Source organism: Mus caroli, chromosome 4, assembly GCF_900094665.2.
Source record: "Mus caroli chromosome 4, CAROLI_EIJ_v1.1, whole genome shotgun sequence".
NCBI lineage: Eukaryota > Metazoa > Chordata > Mammalia > Rodentia > Muridae > Mus > Mus caroli.
Genome location: NC_034573.1, coordinates 116,120,158 through 116,140,870, shown reverse-complemented (window position 1 = coordinate 116,140,870; position 20,713 = coordinate 116,120,158). Strand labels below are relative to the sequence as shown.

The 20,713-nt window shown below is 39.9% G+C and overlaps 1 protein-coding gene across 4 annotated transcripts in view; it reads left to right on the top strand.

Annotated features, from left to right (window-relative positions):
- Positions 1-12,129, top strand: part of Ago3 (argonaute RISC catalytic component 3) — a 77,386-nt gene extending 65,257 nt beyond the window's left edge. For 2 of the 4 annotated variants that reach the window (XM_029475685.1, XM_029475687.1), the window contains 7 exons: positions 899-1,058; positions 2,481-2,571; positions 5,198-5,392; positions 5,946-6,080; positions 8,262-8,363; positions 9,320-9,519; positions 10,580-12,129. In XM_029475685.1, the coding sequence (XP_029331545.1) occupies positions 899-1,058; positions 2,481-2,571; positions 5,198-5,392; positions 5,946-6,080; positions 8,262-8,363; positions 9,320-9,519; positions 10,580-10,688 (992 nt within the window). In that variant the 3' untranslated portion in view covers positions 10,689-12,129. Of the gene's footprint in view, positions 1-898; positions 1,059-2,480; positions 2,572-5,197; positions 5,393-5,945; positions 6,081-8,261; positions 8,364-8,505; positions 8,613-9,319; positions 9,520-10,579 lie in introns of those variants that run through there. The other 2 variants (XM_029475684.1, XM_029475686.1) reach the window with 2 other exon arrangements.
- The last annotated feature ends 8,584 nt before the right edge of the window (positions 12,130-20,713 follow it).

The following is a 20,713-nucleotide window of genomic DNA, read 5'->3' as shown; positions in this document are numbered from 1 at the left end:
GTGTGTGTGTGTGTGTGTCTGTGTTGGTGTTTGAATGTAAGTATAGATGTTCATTGAGGCCAGAGGTGTACAATTTCCTGGAGCTGGAGTTATAGGTGTTATGAGCCACTTGAGGCTCAGATTCTCTACAAGAATAGTACAAGTTCTTTTTTGGTTGGTTGGTTGGTTGATTGGTTTTCATTATTCAAGGCAGGGTTTCTTTGTGTAATAGCTCTGGCTAGTCACTTTGGGACCAGGCTAACCTCATACACACAGAGATCTTCCTACCTTTGCCTTCCAAGTGCTGGAATTTAAGGTGTACACCCCACACCTGGCTGAATAGTACTAGTTTTAAGTTACAGTTTCTCTCTGCATCTTTTTTAATATTTTAATTTATTCTTTCATAACTTAATACATGTATACAATGAATTTCTGCTCCTCCTGGATCCACCCCTTCTTCTGCATCTTAATTGTCTTCAACTTTAAAATCCTTTAAAATTGATAAAGGCCTTTTCTTTCTTCCTTCAGCTTTAAAAATATTTTAGGGGAGCTTGTCAGCATAGCCCAGCAAGTAAAGGCATTCGTCATGCAAGCCTGACAGCCTTCCTCTGAGTGCTGGGATTAAAGATGTGTGCCACCATGCCTGGCTAAAAGTTTAGATTTTTTTAATATACTTTTCTTGTACAAAATAACCAATAGATAAATTCTAAATTGGTGCTTAAATTTTTCATGCATTTTAATGATTTATTTTTTAATTAAAAATTAATTTATTTATTGTTGTATTAATATTGGTATAATTTCAGGTACCCTACCAAATGGTGATACGTTTCAAGGGATCCTTCATAGCTTTACTGTCAGGGGGGAATTAATTTTTTATGTGTCCTCTTTTCTGACTGAATCATTTGCATTTGTCCCATAGCGGAAGTGAAACGTGTAGGAGATACACTTTTGGGTATGGCCACACAGTGTGTGCAAGTCAAGAATGTAATAAAAACATCTCCTCAAACTCTTTCAAACTTGTGCCTAAAGATCAATGTTAAACTTGGAGGAATCAATAATATTCTTGTACCTCATCAAAGGTAAGCTTTTCTTTTTCATCCTTTGTTTTTCCCCATAAGCTTGAATAACTACAAAAGATATTAACAGACAACCTTAGTGATTCTTGCCTGTGAACTAATCTTAACAAGATTAAGAGATTGTTGGAGCTGGAGACAAAATGGTTAAATGCATGCCTTTAATCCCCCAGCACTTGGGTGGCAGAGACAGGTAGATCTCTGTGCATTTGAGACTAGCCTGGTCTGCATATAGAGTTCCAGAACAGCCTGGTATACATAGTGAGTTACAAGCCAAGGCAGGACTATACAGTGAGACCCTGTCTTGTTAAACAGGAGATGAGATTTATAAATGAGGCAGAGAATTTAACCAATACATTCAAGAACTAAGAAGCCAATATTTTAATAAATATCTTAACCTTTATTTTATATGTATCTCTGTGCACATGTGTGTGCAGCACCTGTGGAAGCCAGAAGATAATGGATCCCAGGACTGGTGTTAGAGAGCTGTGAGCCACCATGTGTGTGCTGAGTCCTCTGGGCAAACAACTGCTGAGGCATCTCTCAGCCCCAGCCCTTTCAATTCTAAAGGATGAAGTTTTAAAATGAAATTTAAAAAATGCTAGGACTTCATGATTATTAAATATATATTCAAATTGTATTCTTTGGATTAGGAAATAGTGGACGCCTATAATCTCTGCCTGAAAATGTAAAATAGACTAAAACTAAAAGTCAAAGGCTTGCTGATTCTTTTTGTCCTTAAGTCCCATAGACTTAAAAATGTAAGAAGATTTTTTATTTATTTATTTATTTATTTTTTGGTTTTTTTGAGACAGGGTTTCTCTGTGTAGCCCTGGCTGTCCTGGCACTCACTTTGTAGACCAGGCTGGCCTCGAACTCAGAAATCCGCCTGCCTCTGCCTCCCGAGTGCTGGGATTAAAGGCGTGCGCCACCACGCCCGGCTAAGAAGATTTTTTAAATTCATAAAAATTATTGGGATACTATGAAGAAACCTATGATTTTTCCCATTACAGAGAATAATAACATTAGTTTCTTTTACAACCATAGTACCATTGTTTAAAACCTGATAAATCTCACAAGATGCCAGAGAGACATAACAGCTTTACTTCATGGACTAGAGATTCCTGAGTTAAGAGGTAGTCATGGGCATGCTGGCACACACCTTTAATCCCAGAATTTGGGAGGCAGAAGCAGAGGATCTCTGTGAGTTTGAGGGCAGCCTGGTCTATGTAGTGATTCCCAGGACTCCCAAGGCTATGTAGGAATAAAAACAAAACAAAACAAGTTACTCAGCAATTCAGGTCTGGTAGGCTGTCTGGTGATTGCCCAGGCTTCCTTTGTACTGTCAGTGGCGTGCAGTTATATTGCAATCATGTGAAACAGGTGAAACAAATGAACTGTCTAACCCTTTAAAAAAATGTGTTTAAGACCTTCTGTGTTCCAGCAACCAGTGATCTTCCTGGGCGCAGATGTCACACACCCACCTGCTGGTGACGGAAAGAAGCCCTCCATTGCTGCTGTGAGTACCTCCAGGCAGGCCTATGTTACTGAAAACCTAGACCAGCACCAATTTCCACATTTCAAAATTTAGTATTTTCTTATTAATTTTTGGGGGTTAACATACCAAGCACTGAATTTCATCCTGGGATTGTCACACATGAGCCTGTATTCTTGTTCTCAGTCCCTTTCCTCCTTCATTGCCCTCTGCAGTCTCCTCCCTTCTCCAGCTGGGTCTCTATTCTCCCAGTTAGTCTGTCTGTCTAGATACATAGATAGATCTGTCTATCCATCTATCTATCTATCTATCTAATTTTAAATTTAGGTTCCATGTTTGATAGAGAGCACGTGGTATTTGTCTTTCTAAGACTGGCTTAATTTTACTTAACATAATGATTTCCATTTGTATCTATTTTTCTGATCATCATAATTTCATTTTTCTTTACATCTGCATAAAATTCTATTGTGTGTGCAAGTATCACATTTGTTTGTTTGTTTGTTGGGAGGGCATGTAACAGGAGAACTTGTAGAGTTGGTTCTCTCCTTCCACCAAGCCTGACCATCCCTGAAACCCACACTAACCAAGATTACTGGCCCCTGCACCACATTTTCTTTATCCATTTATTTGCCAATGAATGTCTAAGCGGGTACAGTTTCCTAGCTATTGTGAATAGTACAACCATAAACATGTAAGCCCAGGTATCTTTGTGGTCTGCTGACTTTAAGTTCTTCAGGTGTGTAGCCAAGAGTGATATAACTCAGTCATATGGTAGCTCCGTTTTCAGTATTTTGAGAAACCTGTCTACTGCTTTCACTTGTCGCTGCTCACACTCCCACCAACAGTGGATAAGGCTCCTCTTTCAGTACACTGTAGCCAACGTTTATTGTCATTTATTTGTGGCAGTGGCCACTCTGCCTGGGGGAGATGGATTTCCAAGACTTATTTTCATTTCCTTTAAGGTTAAGAATGTTGAACCATTTGTCAAGTGTTTGTTGGCCATTTGTATTTCTTCTTTTTCTATTGCATTTATTGCTGGGGAGAGGTACGCATTAGCGCTACTACCGGATGCATGTGGAGAGAAGAGGACAATTTGCAGGAGTTGATTCTCATTCTCCCGTGTGGATCCCAGAGATCAAACTCAGGCTGTTAGTCTGGCTGCAGCTGCATTTGCTTGCTGAGTGTACCTCCCTGTCTCTGTCTCTGTCTCTGTCTGTCTCTCTAAATCAATCAATCTCTCTCTCTCTCTCTCTCTCTCTCTCTGCCCCTGTGTCTCTTCTCTTCAGAACTGCCTGCTCACTTTATTCACCAATCACCTTATTGATTGGGTAATTTGGTTTTTCTCTTTTAAGATTTTATTTTTATTTTATGTATGTAGAAGGTTGTCTTGGTTCCTCCTCCTAGTCCCATGCTCCCAGAAATAAGACTCAGACTCAATATATATTTACAAATATCTTGACTATATAGCTAGGCTCTTCTCTAACTAAAATCATTAAAATAAAATAATCCACTTACTCCTTTTTATTTATTTTATGTATGTAAGTATACTGTAGCTGTCTTCAGACACACCAGAAGATCCCATTACAGATGGTTGTGAGCCACCATGTGGTTGCTGGAATTGAACTCAGGACCTCTGGAAGAGCAGTCAGTGCTCTTAACAGCTGAGCCATCTCTCCAGCCCCCAACCCATTTGTCTAATCTATATTCTGCCATGTGGCTGGTTACCCATGGTTAGCTACCATGTGTCTATCACATCTTCCTGGGCAAGAATCTCCCAAGCCTGGCTCTATCCCAGAATTCTTTCTGCCTCCCAGATGTCCCATCTTCTATTCTACCCTTTCCTATAGGCCATAGGTTTTTTTAATTGACAGATGATAAATACATCCATACAATATACACGATATCCCTCTATATATTAATATGTTTTTGTCTGTGTGTGTGTGTGTCTGCACCACTTGTGTGCAGTCCCCATGGAGGCCAGAGGTCCTTGAAACTGGAGTTAATAGACAATTGTGAGCCACCATGTGGGTGCTTGGAACTGAACCAGGGTCCTTGGCATGAGCAGCCAGTGATCTTAACTGTTGAGCCATTTCTTCAGCCAGTCCCTGGTTGGTTGGTTGGTTGATTGGTTGGTTGGTTGGTTTTTAGAGGGTCATAGTCTTTAATGTAGTTCTTTAACGATCTTCTTGTAACTAACTTTAATTCTTGCTCTTTGGGTTGAAGAGTTTTTGGCCAAGGTCAATCATTCTGATATGGGGGTACAAATAGGTATAATATACCTATTAAATCTGTTAACTTTATTCCTTAAATCTCATTACTATTGTAATTTGCCTGCTTTCTCTTTCTATAACTGTGCAACCCCTGGCCTTTCCATGCACACACATTCACATGTAAGGACAACATTATACATGTGTCCAAATACATACAAAATATGGATATGCAAACATGAGCACCACACACACATGAAAATAGAAAAAATACTACCTAATTGTTTTTGACACTATTCTGGTCTTTTATTTTGCTCTTTACTAGGAATTGTCTAATTTTTGTTATTTTTAAAATAAATAATGATGAACAGGCTTCAGTAAAATATGGATGTAAATGAAGAGAGTTTAGTTTTGATTAATTTTTTCTCATTTTTCCCCACTAGGTTGTAGGTAGTATGGACGCCCATCCAAGCAGATACTGTGCCACAGTAAGAGTTCAGAGACCCCGACAGGAAATCATCCAGGACTTGGCCTCCATGGTCCGGGAACTGCTCATCCAATTTTATAAGTCAACCCGATTCAAACCTACTCGTATAATCTTTTATCGGGATGGTGTTTCAGAAGGGCAGTTTCGACAGGTTGGTTGCCTGGGATATAGTTAGACCATAAGTCTACCAAATACTGAGCTTATGATGCGATATCAGTTCTGAAGGTGAACATCTGAAGTTTTAAGTTTGTCAAATCAAAACTGATGCATCAGAGGATTTTGCTTTTTAAATCTTCCTCTGGCTATGTAAGCCTTCATTGCTCTGCTCGTGGTTAAATGAACTGCAGAAGAATATTGAGCTGTACAGTATGTGATGTTAAGTCATGAGGTGGGCCGGAGAGGTGGCCTAGCAGTTAAGAGTGCTTGCAGCTCTTGCAGAGGAACTGAGTTCTGTGCCCAGCACCCACATCAGTGCCCACCACCACCTCACTACCACCTGCAGCTCCAGGAGATGTGATGTCGTCTTCTGGCATCCAGGGCACCTGCACTCATGTGCACAGACCCACACCCACACACATATACATAACTTTAAATGAAATGATCCTTGAAAACAAAAAGATCATGAAGTTAAATCATTCTCTTACTTTGGAATTTGTAAAAGAAGCAACTGGCTATATTCAATCTTTGTACTGTATCTTTTCTAGGTATTATATTATGAGCTACTGGCAATTCGAGAGGCCTGTATCAGTTTAGAAAAAGACTATCAACCTGGAATAACCTACATTGTTGTTCAGAAGAGACATCATACGCGGTTGTTCTGTGCTGATAGAACAGAAAGGGTAATTTTACATCGTGTAGTACTTCTCTAAGCCAAGCTCCCTCCCTGCCACCAAGCTTCCAGTGTCTGTCTCTTCCCTTCCCTTTCTCTCTCTCCTCCCTGACTCTCCTCCTCTCCCTCCTTTCCTGTCTCCTTCCTTCTTCCTCTTTTTTTGTGTTGCTGGAAATCATGCTGGGGCCTCATGAATGCTCATGTACACTGCGCTGCATCTCAGTCTATGTTTAACTGTTCTTAGTTTAACTGATTTAATCCCCCAAAATTATGCAACTATTATTACATATAATAATGCATAGTATATATAATGTATATTATTATTATCCTTGTCTTGAAAATGAAGAAACTAAGTAATTTCTCAAAATGGTTACAGAGAAAGCACTGACAAAAGCAGTCCTCAAATCCAAGCTAAGTACTACACAGTGGGTTTTTTGTTTTGTTTGTTTGTTTGTTTGTTTGTTTTGCTTAGTTTTTCAAGACAGGGTTTCTCTGTGTAGCCCTGGCTGTCCTGGAACTCACTCTGGAGACCAGGCTGGCCTCAAACTCAGAAATTCGACTGCCTCTGCCTCCCAAGTGCTAGGATTAAAGGCGTGTACCACCACGCCTGGCCTTTTTGTTTTTTTAAGATGTATTTATATATTATATATAAGTATACTGTAGCTGTCTTCAGACACACCAGAAGAGGGCATCAGGTCTCATTACAGATGGTTCTGAGCCACCATGTGGTTGCTGGGAATCAAACTAAGGACCTCTGGAAGAGCAGTCAGTGCTCTTAACTGCTGAGTTATCTCTCCAGCCCCACAGCGTTCTTTTTTTATAATTCATTTATTTTATTTTATGTACATTGGTATTTTGCTTGCTTGTATATCTAGTTACAGACAGTTGTGAACTGCCACCATGGGTGCTAGGAATTGAACCCAGGTCCTTGGGAAGAGCAGCTAGTGCTCTTAACCTCTGAGCCATTATTCCAACCCTACCACAGAGTGTTTTAATCATCATGGTAGACCACCTAATAGGTTCAGTGATTTTTATCACAGCCTCCCGGTTGTTAAAGGCCTTCAATTCTAAATGACTAGTAAATTTTTATACCTAGAAAACCTGACGTGAGTGGAATGACAATGAACAGATGTGATTAGTAATGCCGCTCGTCCATGCTTACTTCTCATGCTCTATGTAATTCTAATAATGGCTGTGATGAAGCTTAGTGGAGTGTTTAGATGTAATGTACATTTCAGACCATGGGTTCAATTCCCAAAAAGGGAAGGAAAAAAAAAGATGGAAGCTTTTTATAGCTGAGAAAACAGAGAGGCAAAATACATTGTTCTAGATAGAACAGCGGCTCTCAATCTGGTTGCAATCACTTTGGCAAATTTCTGTCTCCAAAAAATATTTACACTATAATTCATAACTAGCAAAATTATTTATGAATAGCAACAAAAATAATTTTCTGGTTGGGACTCATCACAACAAAAGGAACTATATTAAAGGGTTGCAGTGCCTGTATTAAAGGTTGAGAACTACTGCCCTAGAGCATAAATGTAGAAACTGGAACTATCATGAAGATCCAGGTCTTCTGTTTCCTCTTTAAATATGTACAGCTTCTATATGGTATGTTACTAATTTATTAGGCTGGGATTTTTTTTTTAAGAAGAGTCATAATTAATCTGGGCATGATAACATATACATTCAATCCTAGCATTCAGGAGGCAGAGACAGGCAGATCTCTGTAAGTTCAAGGCTAGCTGGTCTACAGAACTAGTTTTAAGACAGCCAAGGCTAAACAACAAAACTCTGTCTTGGAAAATCAAATAGTAATAATGATAAAAATAACAAGAATAAATTTTAAAAGGCTAGGAACTAAGGGGTGTACTTAATAGCTACTTAAGTAGTATTTCAAGCTAAAAGTAGTGAAATGCGAGGTCAGTGTACGTTTTTTTTTTGTTTGTTTGTTTGTATTTTTGTTTTTCGAGACAGGGTTTCTCTGTATAGCCCTGGCTGTCCTGGAGCTCACTTTGTAGACCAGGCTGGCCTCGAACTCAGAAATCCGCCTGCCTCTGCCTCCTGAGTGCTGGGATTAAAGGCGTGCGCCACCATGCCCGGCTAGTGTACGTTTTTTAACATTTTTAATATACTTTCTGATTTTTTTCCTTTGTCTTGTTGATTTAAATTTTGATTAAAAAAAATCTAGGTTGGAAGAAGCGGCAACATCCCAGCTGGAACCACGGTGGATACCGACATTACTCACCCGTATGAATTCGACTTTTATCTCTGTAGCCATGCTGGAATACAGGTGAGCCTGCTCTCAGGGAAGGTCTTCACTCAGAGCCTCAATTTTCCTCAGCAAGAAGAGAAATAATACTCTTCTCTGTGTTCCTAGTGTTTTCCACATGTAAGTTTTAGTAAGTGAATTTCTTCCTTTTCCTTACTTTAAGAGGGAAATATCTTAATGAAAACAGCAGAATTAGTGAGCTGGGCATGGTGGCGCACGCCTTTAATCCTAGCACTCAGGAGGCAGAGGCAGGTGGATCTCTGAGTTCGAGGCCAGCCTGGTCTACAGAGTGAGTTCCAGGACAGCCAGGACTACACAGAGAAACCCTGTCTCGAAAACAGCAGCTCTTCCAGAGGACCTAGGTTGGATTTCCAGCGCCCACATGGTAACTAACCCGTCTGTAGTAACTCAAGCTCTTGGGAATCCAGTGCTCTCTTCAGCCTTCACAGGCACCAGGCGTGCACAGGCTGCACAGGCATTCAAGCAGGCAACACACCCACATGCATAAAATAAAATGATCGCAATAGATAAAAAGCATTTAGACTTATGAGGATATGTAATGTACAGATGACATGGAAATAGAGGTGAGACTGTGGGGGATGAGTGGAGAGGTGGGGGGAGGGAAGGGAGGACAGAAGGCAGGATGCTCAAAGTAAGGTACGTACTTACATGAATGTGTTGTGAACCAAGTGCTATGCACAGTGAATATACACCAATGAAATGGGTTATATATGTGAATGTTAACATAGCATCGCACAAATGTGGAAGTCAGAGAAGCCTTCTGTCCAGTCCAGAAGCCTTCTGGATTCTGTTCTCTCTCTACACCTTTACGAGGGATTTGGGAAAGAAACTCAGTTCACCAGGCTTGTACAGCACACACCTTTAGCCAGTGAGCCATCTTGCCAGCTCACCAATGAAAAAAACCTAAAAAAGAAAAAGTTTAATAATCAACAGAGTATACCATTTCCTCTCCATAGGGTACCAGCCGTCCTTCACACTATCATGTTTTATGGGATGACAACTTCTTTACTGCAGATGAACTTCAGCTGCTCACTTACCAGCTCTGTCACACTTACGTACGCTGTACAAGATCTGTTTCTATCCCTGCACCAGCATATTACGCTCACCTGGTGGCATTCAGAGCCAGATATCATCTTGTGGACAAGGAACATGACAGGTAAAATAAATCCATAAAAAGTGGGGATTCTTGGCCGGGCGTGGTGGCGCACGCCTTTAATCCCAGCACTTGGGAGGCAGAGGCAGGCGGATTTCTGAGTTTGAGGCCAGCCTGGTCTACAAAGTGAGTTCCAGGACAGGCAGGGCTATACAGAGAAACCCTGTCTCCAAAAACCAAAAAAATAAAAATAAATAAATAAAAAGTGGGAATTCTTAAACCAAATCCAAACAGAGTGTGATTTCTTTGGACTGTTTTTTATGTTCATATATACCTCTGTTTGGGAGACCAGAAAGGGCAACAACATTTGGAATGTAAATAAATAAAATAATTTAATTTAAAAAGAAAAAGTTTCACAGGCTATCAAACAGCCAGTATACTGTGTCAAAAGCGATGACAATTGATGGCCCAAACTACAGTTTTCTACTAAAAATACTATGTGGGCTTACTAGTGATCTGAAGTTCTGAGGCTGGGGAAATGAATGGCTCCATGGTTGAGAGCTCTGGCTGCTCCTCTAGATGACCTGGGTCTGATACACAGCATCCACACGGTGGCTCACAACTGTCTTGTTACTCCAGTCCCAGGGAATCCATGGCACCAAGCATGCACATGGTGCTTATTATATGCATGCAGGCAAAATACTCATACACATAAAAATCAAATCTTTAAAAAAAAAAAAAAGAATGATCTAGTGACTTAGTTGCTTCTCCAAACTATCCTAGCAAGATTGATTTTATACACACATATATGTATGTATATATATATGTATATATGTATGTGTGTGTGTGTGTGTATATATGTATATGTGTGTATATATATATATATACACACATATACATATATGACAAAATGATATGGTGTCTGAGATTTGTTTCTAATTAATCCTGAGAAAATGAAAGAGCCAAAATAGAATTGGCCATATTGAAGCTAAATGATAGACACAAAATTTACTACATGAGTCTCTATTTTCTAGTATTTTTGGAATTTCCTACAATATGTAATATTCTTCAGAGTTATTATATTGGAGCAGAATGTTTGTGTTCATTAACCCATCTCTTACAGTGCTGAAGGAAGCCATGTTTCAGGACAGAGCAATGGGCGAGATCCACAAGCTCTTGCCAAGGCTGTACAGATTCACCAAGATACCTTACGCACAATGTACTTCGCTTAACAAGTCCAAGTTTATTCTCCGAGACAAAGAGATGAAAAGTGAATCAACATACAATGTATGTTTCCAATGGAGTCAATTTGCTGGGGAGGCCTCCAGCCATACAGAAGCCAGTACTATGTAGAGGTCTGGTCCTTAAGTTGATCCAAGGAAAATCGTTTACACCGTCAAAGAATGCAGCACCATTGTACACTAGGGAGCCAGCCCGCTGCTTTTTTGCCGTCTCCTGTAGAAGATACATCACCGTTGTTTATTCTTACTTCTTACAGTCTAACCCTTTTAATGCCTTTACCTCAAGTTGCTTAGCAGCACAACTATCTCTGCAAAAAAGTAAAGAAAAAGTGAATGGTGGCTTAAAAACACACAATTACACAAATAATGATTGTTCAGTTATATGTGCAGAAAAAGTAATGTGCATCTATTCTTGTAAAGGAGTCTGTATTTTCAATACCCTCACATTACTTCATGTGCATATGTATCTAGATCTAGGTTACTGATGTATATGTGTCTGTGTGTATATCTTATAGTTCATTTCCCTGGAGAACTCTCTTTCCTTATATCCCTCCTTAGGCCGCACTCATTTCCTTTACTGTCTCCCTTGCCTTCAGCATCTATACTTTGGTCCCTATAGCTACAAGTGACATTCCTGTGTTCATACATCTGGTTCCCTTGAAGGAAAGTTTGACAAATTAGACTTCTGGCTTTACTTTATGTCCCTATTCCTAGCTCCTTTCTCTCACACAGGAGTCCTCAGCTCTTGACGCTATGTTTGTGAGCATCTGCTCCCTTCTCTGGATTTATCACATGTGCACTGTGTTTAGAAACAGTGGCAACCTGGGGATTCTTTTCTGTAGTAAGTTTGTTAAAGCTGCTATAAATACGAAACCTTGTCGGACATCTTTCAGATCAGTGCAAATATTCTGAAGCCTCTGTTTGTATGAGTTATACCTGGAAATTCCTCCAAAACTCTATAGGATGGAAAAAGGAAGGAATTGGGGTTGGTTTGGTTTGGTTTTTTGCTAGTTTACTCACTGTCCTTATACCTTAATGTGATTTTCTCACATATAAATATATACACACACACACATGTTGAAGTATAGCTCCCTTTGCCTTTATGTTCATTAGAATAGTGCTTTAATAATTATAAACTATATTGGCTATATCTTTTCTAGAACTAGAATCATGTTTAAGAATGAAGACAGTTTTTGCTCTCTTTTAGTGCAATAAGCAATTTTACAGGAAAGTCGTGTCTGTTGTCCTCATCGTGGATAACAGGAAGAACAGACATCTGTAGTTTAAAGGGAACAAAGTAATACAGCCTTAATTTCAGAAGAAGAGCTTCATAATTTTCAGTTTTAAAGCAATTCCTTAAAAAAATTTTAGCCAAAGGAGTAAAACCTATTAAAGCATAGTTGAACTTAAGTTTTTAAAAATGACAGTGAACAGCTTAAGATTTAAATATTTTTTCTTTTTTTTTGGTTTTTCAAGACAGGGTTTCTCTGTGTAGTCCTGGCTGTCCTGGAACTCACTCTGTAGACCAGGCTGGCCTCGAACTCAGAAATCCGCCTGCCTCCTCCTCCCAAGTGCTGGGATTAAAGGCGTGCGCCACCCCGCCCGGCTTAAATTTTTTCTTACTTATTGAAGAATTGTGCTGCTCTGACTAACAGGAACTGAGAAGATACAGGATGATTTTTTTCTATCTTTTACCAGTATAACTTTCTCTTTAAAAGTAAGATGGCAATGATGAAGGAAATTAGGACTTTGGTCATTTAAAATTAGTAAAATTTCCGAAATACAGTGAAAACTTTAAGAAACGTAGTTTTCTCCACTTCTTTAGTGAATAACCTTAGTGACGTTGGAGCTGTCAAAGCTGAGCTCCTCAGTAATGGCAGGGTCAGGGGACTTTGCACTTTGAAGTCATGAACATTGCATGTGAGTTTTCTCTGTTGTCCCCACCCTGGCGCTGAGGACAGACACTACAGATGTTTGTGGAATGCACTGCCTTTCAGAGCCCCACCCCACCCCACGCAACCCCGCCATGAACAGGAATGCAGTTATGTCTTCATTTGCTCTCTTTAGTCCACATTGTTGCCAATTTACTACATTTCAATATAAAATCTGAGCCATGTCCTACAGGCATGAATTCTTCTGTCCCTTTGCCAGAACACTAAAGAAAGTACTGTATTTTATATGTTTATTGCTTTGAAGTATCTAAAATGCGATCCTCAATACTGTTTTAAAGCTGTTTACTGTTTACAAAGGATATCATGTGGTTTATACATTTTTCTCCTTCCAAAATATTCCCATCTCAACCCTGGCAAAAGAAAACTCCTTACAACATATTTGGGGTGGGTTGGTTTGCTTGCTTGTTCTGGAGACAACGTCTCTCTCTATTGCCCATGCTGGCCTCCAGCCCCTGGCCTCCAGCAGTCTTCTTAACCTCTCTGGTAGGTGGAACCACGGGGCTCCTTCCATGATGCCTGGCTGTCGGGGAGCATGGCCAAGAGAATAGAGTGGTGCAGGCTCCGTGGTCAAAGTCTTTGTCTGGGTTGTGTTTGCTCAGTAGAAGTAAACATGTTTTCCAGCCCCTGCACATTCACATGAGGAGCATTAGGGAGTCGCATGGGCCCTGCCCCTTTCCTGACCTTTGGTCTCACACATGCCAGAGTGAAGCCCTTACTTTTAATTCTTATTTAAAAGGATTTTTTAAGGGGAAGAATTTTTTTTCTAAAATATAAGGTTTTATCTTTTAAATGGCTTCTTTTTTAGAATGCATTTATATTATTCAGTCTTGCTAGTTTAAGATAATTAACTTAGAATATGTATAGTGTATTTCTGTTTTGCCTACTAATAAATTGTTATACCAAACTTAATGCCAACAAACTTTATGCTTAGAATTTTAAGATAAGAAGGCCTATAGAAAATACTTCTTGAAATTTATACTATTTTTCCATTTCTGGTTAGAATTCCTAATCTTTTTCTTAAGTTCCTTTCAGTTTAAACATCATGAAGCCATAGTAACATTTCTCTTCTACCGTACTCTTGCTCCTCGTTGATGAATGTCAGCTTGTGGTTTTGTTTTGTTTTTTTATGGTATGACTTATAAAACTGACTAAAATGTCAATCTGAACAACTTATAGAATCGACTCTCTTGTTTAGAAGAGTTGAGAGTTTAATGTATATTCTTGATGGCAAATGTGTCTATAGAGTGTGCATGTTACATGTCTATATTACAGTATCTAAGCACTGGCATTGATACCATATATTAATAATTCTGTAGCTGCTATATTTATTGAGGTAGAGCCTGACATTTATTGCACTAAACAGTAAGGAGACAAGCAACATGCCAGGCAGGTGTCAGACACTTTTGGTTTCTTAGATAAGTTTAAGGACATAGAACATGAAGGTAACGAACAGCAGGTACTTGAAACTGTGCTGGCTTCAGTTTAGTTACAGAATACCTTTGCTTTAGAAACGTAGGGTTTTTACATTGACAGTCCACATGAGGGTACTTCAGTCTTCTCAGTCCTGGGCTTTGGCACATTTCCATATACATACGGATGGCCTTTTATTTTATTAATAGATAATTATCTTCTAACAATTTTCCAGGAAAAAAATAGTCTGGAAGTTCCTCTGCTTATGACCTATTAGTTTATTTTTGTTCCTAAAGAGAATCTGGAAGGGACTCCAGTAGGAATGTTCTATGTGCTTTGGAAGGCATTTGATAAAGATTCATCTCTACCTTCTAGCAGAGAGACTCCTCACCTTCAAAAGACCCAACAAGTTTTCTAAGCCAGGCTCTCTATGGTGCCAGTAGCCTAATAATGACTTTCATAGTGTCTTGTAGATTGTAGGGTGGCAAGTGTGTCTTGGGGAATTAAAACCAGCTGCTGCTGAGTAGAAATGGCTTCAAGATCTCAGTCACAGGCAGTGTGAGCGCTTGGAGAACAGCCATAGAAGTGAAGCCCAGAGAGCTATCTATCCAAAACACATGGTGGGGCTTTCAGATGCTTAATTCTTAGGAAATTCACTTTGGACACTGGTAGAATAGTTTGTTCCCTGTCTGATTCAAATGTTTAGAGTAATGTTTTGCCAAGAAGTTTAACTGACATCTCTGCATAATTTTGACTGGGTGTCATTAAACTAAGTTATATGTTCAGTTAAGCCAAGTTAAGGTATACCTATAAGCCCAGCCCTCAGGAGCATCAGTAATTCAAAGCCAGCCTCAGCAACATGTGACCATGTCTCAAAACACAGCAAAGACTTTGTTTACCTCAGCCCTGCAGGTACTCTCCTGCTGCAGTTCCGTGTAGTTCACTTGTCTCTTAGAAGTTGTGTGAGTTCCTCAAAGAAAGACAGTTCACTTGTCCAACATTCGTGAAGTGTTGGCCCCTTTCATCCTTTTTGAGAATTCATAGATATTTTCAAAGCTTTAATAAAAATAGTTGGAGAAGTTTAACTTGAGTGAGGTCTTCCTGAGTCTTGTTATAATCCTGACTTGAGTGTCTTCATTTTCCTTTCCACTTAACACAGAATATTTCTGTGATTCTATGAGTCAAAAACTAAGCCAGGAATAATTATGTAAAGGTCAATACAGAGGACAAGGGGATGGCTAAGCAGGTAAAGGCACGCACCAGCAAGCCTGAAAACCTGAGCTCAATCCTTGGAACCCAAACAGTGGAAAGACAGAACCAGCTCCCATAACTTGCCCTCTGACCTTTATACACATGCCATGGCACCACCCATTGGGCTCAAGCATACCAGCATTCATGTGTGCACCAGCGTGGCATGCCCGCGCGTGCACACACACACACACACACGCGTACTTTTAAATGTTGCAATTTTTAAGTCTATAGAAATCAGAAAGGCAGCTGGGCTTAGTGCATGCCTATGATCCTAACCAGAAGATCTGGAGTTCAAGACCAACCTGGGCAGTTTGAGGCCAGTCTAGGATACATAGTGATACTGTGTCCCCCAACTTTGCCAAACCCCCTGCCCCCAAAAAGAAAAACACAAGACAAAAGAAATCAGAAAGAATTGCCTCTAAAACATATTGGCAATGATAAATATGCTGTGATTAATTAAACCCAGGCTGAGTCCCAGGGAAGGAAGGTGATTATATAGCAATAAAATATATCACAAAAGAAAAAAGATTATAACATTACATTTTATTTTGTTTTTGTTTTTGTTTTTTTTTTTTTTTCGAGACAGGGTTTCTCTATATGGCTGTCCTGGAACTCACTTTGTGGACCAGGCTGGCCTCGAACTCAGAAATCCGCCTGCCTCTGCCTCCCGAGTGCTGGGATTAAAGGCGTACGCCACCACGCCCGGCTTAACATTACATTTTATGTTTCTAATTTTCCCTGTAAGTCAGCAACTCTAAGATGAACAAGGCTTCTGTTGATACAGTCCATGGCCAGATGAAGTGTACTTCACCCATCAAAAGGAGTGCCCCAGAATTTTCTTAAGAATCTTTTGTTCTTAAAGCATGAGAGTTAATGACTTCAGCTTTAATGGGGATGGCGAACCCCAGGGTGAAGGGTTGGGTTCCCAGTAGAAGACCATGATAAAGCTCGAGAGAGCAAACAGATGACAAAATTAGGATCTTCTCAAATCGCCAGCCAGCTAGTGGGTCCCCTTCCTTTTTTAAATCAGTGCCTAAGGTCACCAGAGCCTGCTATTGTTTTAGGGTCTGAGTAAAGAGGTTTTTCAGGGTAGACACTGAGTCATTTTTTTTTTTAAAAAGCAAGGTGGTTCTCAGAAAGTGCCTTTTTTGAAGATGGTGCTGTAGATTTTTGTTTTTCAAATAATATAAAGCTAAACTTTTTTTAGGATAATTGAGAATACTAAGAAGATGTCAGTTTCCTATAAATAGTGTTATTTGTTGTCCTGAATCCGGTCTAGAGAACCAAGGGAGCTCTGTAATAACGTGTCTAAGTTGATGCTCACCGAGTTAATTTTGTAAATTTGAACATATAATTTTTAATTCTCAGCTATGTTTGAAGTGTCTATGACATATATAAGATAACAGATGCTGTAGTAAGTGCCCCACGGCAAAGGAGCCGTGGCAGGAGCTGTGTACAGTGAGGAGCTTCTTCAGGTTCAGCACAGGTTACCTCCCGACCTAACCTTTCCTGATGACTCCTCCTTAAGGACAGTGCTTACATAGGAAGAGCTACATCACTGACACCAGTTTAACCGAGAAAGCAACAGGACAGCTCAGGCTTTAGGGAGATTTTGGGTTTTAGACAATAATGACTGTTTTAAGTGGTTCCTGGTTTTTAGGGTGGAAGGACTGTGGAAAATGTCAGGAAGAGGGCACGGTCAATTATTTAACAGTCTGAGGGTGTACTCCTTGGAAGAGTAGGCGTGCTTGCTTAGCATATGCAAAGCCCTGATTTCATCCCTAGCACTAGGGGAAGAAAAAATGCAGTTTGGGCTGTAGGAATAAGCAAAGTGAAACCATTCAAGCCCACTAAGAACTCGGTCATCTGTTAGGAAGCTCGCAGCTTTTTCTTACAGCAAGAAGCAGTAAACAGCTAAATGACCAACTTAACCAATTCCTGCCTGTGAATTTAGTGACCATTCCTCTAGAAGATAACCATACTAAAAACACACAGAAGCCACCACCCCCCGCCCCCACCCCCCACCCCCAGTAACCTTGTCTGCAGCATTATGTAAGAATGTCAGTAACATTACACTGATTGTCTGGGCTGAGCTCTGGCTGTTCGCACATTTTCGCACATCATTTTTATAATGTCTTAATAGCAATTATTAGTTTATTTTTAAGATTATTTTTTAATTTTTCTATAGTGATGTTTATATGTATTGGCAATTTGTGTGCAACTTTTGCATTTTGCCCAAATGTTGGGTTTAAGGTATTTTATTTTTATAGCTATAATCTAGCTTTTCGCTTTCGTTGTGATATTAGCAGAAATTGAGATAGCATGTTAATATATCAACCAAACTACTAATTCCATAGAATTTGGATTTTTACCAATAAACCATTAGCACTATTTTCTACTTTAGAATATTTAGTATTTTATACAATGGGCATTAAAGACAGTCTTTAGGTGAATTTCTATATGTAGATAGGATGGAGGGCTTCTCTGTACGTTAGGTTTGGGTTTTCTCCTTCATTTGGGAGCAAACAAGCATTAATAAACTGGATTTATTTTACCTGATTGCAGTTTGAGGGAAGTTGACAAATAAAAGATTGTTTGGTTTCTTTTTTTTTTTTCTTTTTTTTTTTTTTTTTAGCTTGAGGCACATTGCTCAAGATTGTGATTCATTTTTATAGTGAGGAAGACAAATGGAAAAGGACATATAAGTTGTTGATAATTAATTTCCAAATGACGTTTTCCTACCCATAATTATTTGGAAGATTTGCTACCCTGAACTTTCCTAGAATAGTTTTAAAGTTGGTTCAACCCTGAGTGTCAGTGAAGAAAAAGAGTGTAGGGATCTGGGAAGAGCAAAGCCAGAATGATAAAAAGTCTTTCGGCTGATTAAAACTGACCTCAGAGGGCCTGAAGTGATGGTCCAGCACCTAAGAGGCAGAGGCAGGCTGACCTCTGTAAATTCCAGGCCAGCCAGGGCCACAGAGTGAGACCTTATCTCCAAAAATACAAAACAAAACAAAACACCAAAAACAAAATAATAACCTGAACTAATTGAAAAGCAATAAAAAGTATGATTATAGAATATTAATTTCAAGTATATACAATCATTGCAGTTTTTTAGTAGATCAGTCTCCTTTATATTGGCACATTAATTCCTTTAAATATAAGAATATAAAAAAATATGTATTCTCTTAAGAAGGTAAAATATTTCCATTATATTTTTACACTCCTACTTTGCTTGCTAAGGAATTTTTTCTTTCCTGTGAGAAATGAAAAGAGAATGTTTATCCGTTCTTGAATTTTTAAATGTAAAACCGTTGAGGCTCAGTGCCTTTCACTTCCCTCACTATATTCTGTTCTCCCAGCGAGAAGGGGGAAATGGGAAGGCTTTAGGTACTTGCAAATCAGAAGGTATTTTTTATCTTGTTAACTGTTAAGGAGAGACTGGGTCAAGTGGCTCTTCCCCCCCACCCCTCCCCCAGGATAGCTAGGTCACCTTGACCACTGTGTCTTCAATTTTATTGTATGTCAGCATTGTTCCAAGTAGATGGGCATAGCATCCTTTTACACTAATGTTCTTGAGGCTGTCCGAAATCCAGTTTTCTTTTCTGAAAGCTTTTGGGTACCTGAGCTTCCGTGGGAGGCTCCACACACCCAGATACCTGGCACCCATCGGTGCCACATCAACAATGAAATACTGGGTGGTTTGTTTAAGTTCACAGTCCACCTCTTGAGAGCCGAGTATCTGTGCAGGGAAGTGTAGGTCATCTATAAAAGAACCTTTGAGAACAGTCCTGTGAGTAAAAAAATCTGTGCACCTTGCTCAGAAGGCTTCCCTGTGTTTGTTTTATTCTTCCCAGTAATGGACCATGTGCACGTCTGTAATTTTGTGTTTGCAGTTGAAGAGGCTATATCAGGCTAGGGATGTAGCTCGTGCAAAAGACTGCTTGCCTCACATGGTTGAAGCCCTAAGTTCAATCCCTAGTGCTTCACAAACTGGCTTGGTGGTACATTCCTGTAACCCCAGCACTCAAGAGGATCAGAGTTCAAGGTTCTCTTTGATTATGTACTGAGATGGAGGCCGTCCTAGGAAACTTGCATCGAGGCTTCATCAGAGACTGGATAGGGAAATTAATTAGCCTGGTATTTCATGCCTAAAGTTTTCATCTTCATGACTTTTGTTTGAAAAAAGAAAACAAAAAACAAAACTGCCTAGACTTAGCTGTTTGATAATCTTCAGCTGAAAGAAGGAATGGTTCCAGTCTCGTATGTGTGTGTGACTCTACCCTTATTGAAGGATCTGTGGAAACAGGAAGGAATCTGAAGACGCTGACCAGTAAAGCTGTGCAAGCAGGAGTGAAGGGGAATGGGAGACAGTTTCCTTGCTGGAATCCTAGAAACCATGTATTAGTATTTTCCAAATTCACAGGTAACAGAGCAGTTACTGCTGTTTGACACAGATGTCAAGGAAGGGTTTGTATTAGCTCTTTGTCCCAAACCCAGAGCTGTGCCTGGTCTTGGCAAAGTAACATCTGCATTATAGTGAGGAGGTCACATGAAGTTGTCATCCTTAAGTAGAAGCCTGGCGTTACTATAACTTTGGTGGGTCTCTCCTGAGCCTTGTCAGATTTTCCTGGGGAAAACACTGGTGAGTTAGAAGGAAGGAAGGATGTTGTTTGTTCATCTGGTTAGTGCATCCAGTTTGGTCTCAAAGAGTTAGTAAGAGGAAGCTTTGGTTTTTATAGCAATGCACTTGATCTCTGGTGATGACTAAGTGCAAACACCTCTCTTTTCACAGTCAGAAAATGATTCACTGTTGATGAGATGAGGGCCTGCAAGCCTGCCTTGTACCAGGTATAGGCAAGCGGTGTACTTCGGGTGGCAAAGCACATGCATGGCAAGCACCAACCTGCCCCCACCCCCGCCCCCACCCCTGCCCCCTTCCAAGAAACAACCACCAAGAACAGCAAGCACGAACTGGTGGGCTCTTTTGTCTGAAAGTTTTCCAGGTGCCTTCTTAGCCCAGGGCACAACTTTTTCTTTTCTTTAAACACAAGGGTTTACAGGCAGTTTACATAGGCCTCTACTATGGGTGAATAGTCTTTAGAATAGTTGGGGAAGAAGGGCCATTTGCCAGGAGGTCCTGCTTGATGAGAAGACTGTTTTAGCCAGGCATAGTCACACATACCTTTAATCAAAACACACTAGGAGACAGGGCAATCTCTGATTTTGAGACCGATTTAGTCTAGTCACAAGCTCCAGACCAAGAAAAAGAAAGTTCTGACTTATTTTAGTACGTGGCTTCTTTTTTTTTTTTTGGGATTATCGAGACAGGGTTTCTCTGTATAGCCCTGGTTGTCCTGGAACTCACTCTGTAGACCAGGTTGGCCTCGAACTCAGAAATCC